At 38.4% G+C, this 7,498-nt stretch overlaps 1 protein-coding gene across 1 annotated transcript; it reads left to right on the top strand.

Moving 5' to 3' along the window:
• Positions 1 to 1,356: 1,356 nt before the first annotated feature.
• On the top strand, positions 1,357 to 6,837 carry LOC763218 (patatin-like phospholipase domain-containing protein 4). Its single transcript, XM_030989191.1, has 5 exons — positions 1,357 to 1,974; positions 3,272 to 3,482; positions 4,225 to 4,566; positions 5,160 to 5,225; positions 6,439 to 6,837. The coding sequence occupies exons 2-5, from the start codon at positions 3,288 to 3,290 to the stop codon at positions 6,805 to 6,807; spliced, it is 972 nt and encodes a 323-aa protein (XP_030845051.1). The 5' UTR covers positions 1,357 to 1,974; positions 3,272 to 3,287; the 3' UTR covers positions 6,808 to 6,837.
• Positions 6,838 to 7,498: the final 661 nt, after the last annotated feature.

The raw sequence follows: 7,498 nt of genomic DNA, 5'->3' as shown, positions 1-7,498 counted from the left end.
TTTCATGTTCATTATGTAGCTTTTAATATCGGATATCGCACACGTAATATTCATATGTGGTTATAAGGAATAAATCCTTGTCTTTATAGGACAAACTTATCTATAGATATTTGAAACCTAAAACTCTCGATAGGGACTCGGAGTCCAGTGAATGAGCCACTATACCACAATGGACTCAAGAACTCTCTCAGCTAGCTCTCTCTCCCTCACTTTCTTTCTCTTTACCTCTCTCTCTCTCTCTCTCTCTCTCTCTTTCTCTTTCTCTCTCTCTCTCTCTCTCTCTCTCTGTCTCTCCTAGTTTCTTTCTCTCTCTCTCTCTCTCTCTCTCTCTCTATCTCTCTTTCTCTCTCTCTCTTTCTCTCAACTTGTAGACCTAGCATGCCCTAGCCGCCCGGGTCAATCCCCTATAGCTATACTGGTTGCTATTGCTACACGACGCGTTTCTCAGGCGAGAAAGCACGTACAACTTTTCCCCCATCCTGCAAACGAATGGATTGTAGTCGTTAAAAACAAACCCATTTTGAAAACAATTATTGTTGCAGGTGGAGCAAGTGGAAATAACAATAATTATTTTAATAATTGATTTTTGGTATAAAATATAACTAAATTGCTAGTATTCGAATGTGTTTTAAAGCTCGTCTGCGCCAGTTTGGCCAGGGGAATTAGACCTCCCTGCAAGATCACTCAGGACGGTGGTTATCTCATCAAATCATTGCATTAACATAAGAAAAAGAGGATCATGGGGGACCAACAGGCACCGATAAGGCATTGTTTGCTATATTATAGAGGGCGCAAGTAGCTATTAGTAGTGCAGTGGGGCTTTAAAGGATATCAATAGAATCAGTGGCTGATCGGGGGGGGGGGTTCTAGAGGCACGTGCTCCCTGGCCCCTCACAAAAAATAATAGGACAATGCAAGTGGAAGAAGCTGAGGACTGATGACTTTTTTTTTTCTCTCTCTCTCTTTCTTGAGAACTTTTTTTTAAATACAAGAATGAATTACTGACTAAATATCATGTCAGAAGACACAACATACAAAGTAAAAGCCAACTAAAACAACTCAGCACGGGGCTCATGGATAATTCCGTATATAAAAATACGCCCCCATGGGGGGGGGGGGGGTAATTTAGTCTACAATACAAGCGTTTAGCGAACTGATGATGTAAAGAAAGGGCACGTGGAAGGGAAAATAATCACCAATGAAATTAAAGTAACTTGTGGTAATGATTACCTGGTTGTGCAGCATTTTCTCTATTAATATTGGCCTAAATTTCGTTTTTCTACCTTCATCCTAAACACCACCCAACTGAGCTCAAAACTGTCTGAATATTCGAGACTACATTATTGGTATCGCAAACCGAAAGGACAGAGGGCACACAGGGCAGGGTACAAAAGATGAGCACATAAAATGCCCGGAGAAATACGTCTGGTGAAAGAAACCATTCACACAGATATCGTTTACCTTTTGACTTGGGAATAATAGGAAGAGACAAATATTCTATTTGCCGATTTGAGATTAACGAACTGGTTCCAAATTACGAGCACCGGTTCGCTTGCATACACGAACAGGGTGTTCAAATCACCTAGGTACGCGTTAAACACGTACGGGGCAATAATATTTTCGGAGAACTCCTTGAGGAGACTTCGATTGTAAGAAAGGCCGGTGATACTGGTAGACACTCCCGGTAGACATTGTTTCTATTCAGAGTTTGTCAAGTTATTGACGGAGATACACTAGAGTTTGAATCATGCTTCATTACTGGAATTAATGCACGCATGCAGTATAATGGTTCATCAAAATGTCACGACATGTTTATGGAGCATAATGTTTTAACGAGGTCATTAAACCACAATTATCTTCACTGTTCGGGACACTAATTGTTGTGGTTTTTGGAGTGAGAGAGAGCGTCGGACTTCGTTCGTCCAGAGCAAGATTCGTCCGTTATTACCTATCTGCCTGTTTTGAAAGCTAGAGGTAAGTCGCTAGACAAGAAGAATACAAAATTTAAAAACAAGTTTATTAGAAATATTGATGTGGAATAGATTTTGATTTGATAATAGTGATCATATTTATAAAGAAGAGAGCAGAGGGTACAGAAAATTTGTTTTTATTCTTTGGTCCGCAGGCATTACTTAATGCTTTATTTTCTATTATTATTTTGTCTCTGTATTGTTTGTTTTTTTATATATGTATATTCTTTATTATTGTGTTCCAGAGAAAATAGAATAAATATTTTACAAAACACAGGAAAAGGAAAGGGTTGTTAATAATAAGCAAACATTGTAAGGACATCCTTTTTTGGAAATTCATACAATCTGTGACAAAATTATAGTGGGACATTGGAAAGTGTATAAGTGATTAATAATTATTTTGTAAACAAACTTTTAAGGCGGGGTTCTACACTTTATGAAACTTTTTCAACATCGGTTTGGGATGATTGGATGTTAAGTTAGCCAGTCGGATTGAAATTAATTCGCAGGAGGCCGCCGAATTAATCACAATGTTTAGACCTGCAAAAATATGATGGGGAACATGATGATTTTATATCAAAATATTTTCCAGAGTCGGTAAAGATATAATTTTATTGTAGGTTTAAATCTGCACAGGGAGATCTCTGGATCACATTACAATACCAGTAACTCAGACTCTGCGGGGGATATCTAGCCTCAAACTCAGGACAATACACGTATTTCAATACAAGAGTCATCGCACTTAACAACACTTTAAAAGCCGTGTATCATCACAGTCATGATCGATATTATTGATCGGAATCGTATACTTTTGAATGGGTTTTTATCGGCGTGATGCTTTTCGCAAGGAAATGTTGTTTTGTGATAGTACTTTAATGATTGGCTTACAAGGTAATAGTACGCCTTGTAAACACCAAATAATGTTGTTGTTCTAATACTAATATACACATACTTCTGACTACTACTACTACTACTACTACTACTACTAAATATACTAAGACTACAACAACTTCTACAACTTCAAATACTGCTACTACTATTACTTCTAAAAGCCTAAAAATTAATAATGATGGTGATGATTATAACAATAATGAATGATAATATTAATAATAATACTTATCTAGTAATAATAATGTTAATAATATTAATAATATTGATAATGATAATAAATGATATAGATAGCCATGATAGCAGTCACATTTTTCGCTATCGTCTTCTTATACATAATGTATATAGTTATTATATTTATAAATTAATGTACTGGTTGTTAATGTTTTCCTGTCTCAACATCTCCTTGTCAGGTACACCCAACCCATTATGACGTCACATGTGTCTCCTCCCTTCAACCTGTCGTTCACCGAGGCGTCGTTCTTCGGACTGAGCAACCTCGGTGTGGCGCAATGCCTCCTCGATCACGGGACCGTAGTCCTCTCCCAGATGCAGGCGATAGGCGGCTCATCCTCCAGTGCCATCATCGCTGCTATCATAGCAACGGCTCCTGAAAAATTAGCGGTAAATTTAAAGCAGTGTAACAGATCCGTGGGCGACACTGATTGCACCCTCCCCCCCCCCCCCCCCCTCCGGCTAAAAAGCAATAAGGCACACCGAGAACCTGATTTCCCCCTTTTTAAAACCTTTTTTTTCGTCTCCGTTTTTTCGTTCATTCTTTTTTCTTTCTTTCTTCCCTTCTCCCCCTTTTTTTCTTCTTCTTTTGTGTATCTTTTGGTTTGTCACAGAATGTTCGGACTTGTGCGCCCCCCCCCCCCCCCCGCCAGAAAACTCTGTCCGCCACTTTAAGAAATGGAGATTCTCTAGGAAGCCTTTTGGTATTGGGGAACTGTGTGTGTATGTTAATGGGGGTGCATTCAGTTACAGAAATTGATTTTACAAAACGTGACTTGCTCAATATTATTATATCGATATATTTTGCATTTGTTTAGATTCTAAACGCTGATTATTGCGAGCGAAGTAAGGCTTTTTAATAAAGGAAATGATTTTACAGTGAATTGCTCATTTGATATATTTGATTGGCTGGTGTAGGCTTATATAAATTTGAGATATAAAGACTAGGAACACCATGTTATTATTGAGGATTTGTTTACTTTTGCAGATACGTATCATCTTAGAATATACATAAAAGGATAAAAGAAAACAACATGATTGCAAAGATATTAAGAAATTTTACTTTCACTGGATCTAATATCCATCGCAACTTTCAACTTTTATTTACTTATTAAATTGTCTCCTTACTTAGGATTTACTCTATGGCCTCTACGATATCGTCGACGAGATGTCGCCCCTCCCAAATGGCGCCATCACTCCGGGATTTGATTTCATTGGTCGGCTCCGCGTGCTCCTCGACCGGCTCCTACCAATGACAGCGCACCAATTAGCATCTCATAAATTATTCATCAAAGCTACCGAACTGCGATTGGTTGATAAGTACGACGCGCTGACGGTGCATGACGTCGATCAGGGGACGAGCTCGTGCGTGAGGTCGAAGGGACCAAAAGTATTCGAGGTCGGTGATCGGGCTTGGAGCTTGGGTGCCGAGGTTCAGATTTCAAGCTATGGTAGTCGAGAGGAGCTCATCGAGGTGAAGAATTCATCTTTTTATTTTATAAAACTCTTAATCTCCTTGAAATCGCCTAACATCATTTTTTCACCCATTCTGACTCTTCCAGTACCCATAGATCTCTACGTAGCTTTTATCCCTCTTTTGTCCTATTATAGCTCTTGTCCTCTTTTAGCTCTTCCCTTCTTTAAAACCTGTCAATTTAACATATTTTCATCAAATTTCGTCAAATTATTTGCCGAAAACTAACTGCCGTTGTAAACAAATTCAGGCTTGAAAATATGACACCCCGAAATAACTTATGGAATAGACATACTTATTAATCAGAATGGACTAACAAGTAAATTGTGAAATATAAGGATAATGATGATGGATTTTGTTGTTGATGGCGATAATGTTGATGATGATGATGATGATGATGATGATGATAAAGATGATTGTAATGCGAGAAATGATCATAATATGAAAAAATAATGAAAAGTTCATTAATCATTGAGCATCTCAACCATGAAGTACATTAATAACTTATGGAACCCTTGATCATAACACTTTGATATTAAATAAAATGTTGATGTTCGTTTTCTTTGATCTATATTGGTATCATTGTGACGTAGGTTATCCTGGGCAGCGTCTTTGTCCCTTGGTTCACGACGTGGACACCGCCCTCATGCAATGGAAAGGTAGGATTGATTTTTCTCAATCTCAAAATGCACAGGAGTGGAAATCAACTTTTTAATAATAATAACAAAAACAATATTAGTAATGATAATAGTAATAATAATAATATTAACAATGATAATAACCTCATTATCGAGTGGAAATCTACGCTCAAAAGAGTGGATCATGTCCACTTTATAAAGAGTAATACAACCTCTTCTTTGGATCCAAACGACGACGACGACGATGAAATATTTTAGGCCCATTTTCACAAAATAATGTACATTTAAAAAAGACTAGCCAATCTTGGATAAAAGAGATCATTTGCATTCCATTTATCGATCTTTCGTGAATTAATATTGGGGGATGTTTTCATGGAAGTTCGTATAACCCGAAAACCCGACTCGAAGACCCAATAGAACGGAGTAAGCCCTTGGGCATTTACCCGGTAACAAATACTGTTAGTGTGACAGGAAAAATTAGCTCGAGGGCAATTTCAATACGGTATTGCACATAGAAGATGTTATTGTAATGTATTTCCAAAGTAACGCACAGTGCTATATTGCCTGAGATGAATTTTTTTAAGCCTTGCGATCATTATTATTTACAAACAAAATTGATTTAGAAAGAATTATTTAAACAAAATATATATATTGTTCAGGGGCGTACGCAGGATTTTTTCAAGGGGGGGGGGGGGGGGGTTAAAATCTGGCCCAAAATATTTTGCTCCCGAAAATTTGAAAAGTCGCTCAGTAGGGGGGGGGGGGGGGGGGGGTAAGCGGGACACTTTTTTTGATAGTCCAAAAAAAATCGCAAAGACTCAGCCAACCGAAAAGTCGCTCAGTGGGGGGGGGGGGGGGGGGGGGGGGGGGGGGGGGGGGGGTAAGCGGACACTTTTTTTTTTTTTTTTTGGTCTCGAAATTTGAAAATTTGACATTTTTTTCGTTGAGGGGGGGAGGGGGGTAAGGTCACTTTACGTTAGCCGTGGGCATAATTTTTTTTTTTTTTTTTTTTTTTTTTTTTTTAATTTAACAAAAAACAAAACAAAACAAAAAACAGGGGGGGGGGGGTTAGTTTTTTTTTTTTTTTTTTTTTTGGGGGGGGGGGTTTACACACATAAAAATACCAAAGGGGGGGGGGGTTTGAACCCCCAAACCCCCCCCCCCCCCCCCCCCCTGCGTACGCCTCTGATATTGTTCATTAATATGATCTTTATTTACTATTTCAAACATGCAGTTCTTTGGGGACGTCACTTTGTCCCGGAAGGAGAACCTCTCTGGCGATGTGACCTTCCAGTTCCCACCCGGAAGTCTGATCAAGATCTCACCGAGTCCGAAGAACCGTCTGAACATGCGCGACAAGATCGCGTGCGGCTGGGTCGACACGACAGGGCAACGGTTCGACATTAGCGCGCTGCAGATGTATCGCATCGGTGACGGCCTCTACCCGCCTCCGAAGGCGTATCTCGAGACGTATTTTGCGGACGGTTACGAGGATGCGACCAGGTTTTTAAAGTTTTATCACATTTATGAGGAAAACGGCAGGGGTTATGGCCCTCGACAGGACTCCTACGCTTCCATTCATTTTGTGGAGGACTTACGATGAAGACAATCAAACTGAATTTCGCAATCATTTTTTTAAAACGTAAATAGGTGGCCTTTGTCTTTCGCAGAGATTTAGAATCAGCTACAGCTCCCAAAAAGGTGTGTTTGGACAACATCACATTTTGGGTTTTTTTTTAATTTAAAAAAAACTATTTCTTCTACAGTAACTATAAAATTCCAAATTGTGTAAGCTAAATAGGCCTACAGCAAAAATGTGCTCGTCAATTCGCAAAATTCTGAATTAGTTGACGATGACGCTTTCTAGAGAATCACTGTATATTGTATAATACTTTGATGACGTAATACGATTGCAACTAACCTCAAAAATCAAATTCGCGGGAAATTTATAAAACCTTATCACATATGTCCCATCGAATACTGTGGTTTTGTTTTAATGTTCCCACATTTTAAATGATTATAGAAAAGGCCATTTAAAATACCTTAAGTTTATTTTTTTTCTCGAAAGCCTTTGCGACCGTTTTTATTGTGTTTATGAAGAGATAACTTATTAAGTAAATGATCGCCTTTTTTAAAAGTACACAGTTAAAAATTTTGTGAACAAGTTGTTTAAAAGTTTAAACAACTCTTGATTAACGGGTGACCTGATCTGAAAGTTGTTTAAAATGTTAAGCATCTCGAGTTAAACACTTAGTTGATCAACATTTGAACAACTTGTTTAAAATCACAATTTA

Source organism: Strongylocentrotus purpuratus, unplaced genomic scaffold (genome assembly GCF_000002235.5).
Source record: "Strongylocentrotus purpuratus isolate Spur 01 unplaced genomic scaffold, Spur_5.0 spur5_scaffold_18, whole genome shotgun sequence".
In the NCBI taxonomy this organism is placed as follows: Eukaryota; Metazoa; Echinodermata; class Echinoidea; order Camarodonta; family Strongylocentrotidae; genus Strongylocentrotus; species Strongylocentrotus purpuratus.
The sequence above is the reverse complement of the archived record's forward strand: the minus strand, read 5'-3'. Positions and strand labels throughout refer to the sequence as shown.

Coding starts and splice junctions, on each gene's coding strand:
- LOC763218 (XM_030989191.1), top strand. CDS start 3,288: ATGACGTCACATGTGTCTCCTCCCTTCAACCTGTCGTTCACCGAGGCG. Junction 3,483..4,224: donor CGGCTCCTGAAAAATTAGCG/GTAAATTTAAAG, acceptor CTCCTTACTTAG/GATTTACTCTATGGCCTCTA. Junction 4,567..5,159: donor GTCGAGAGGAGCTCATCGAG/GTGAAGAATTCA, acceptor ATTGTGACGTAG/GTTATCCTGGGCAGCGTCTT.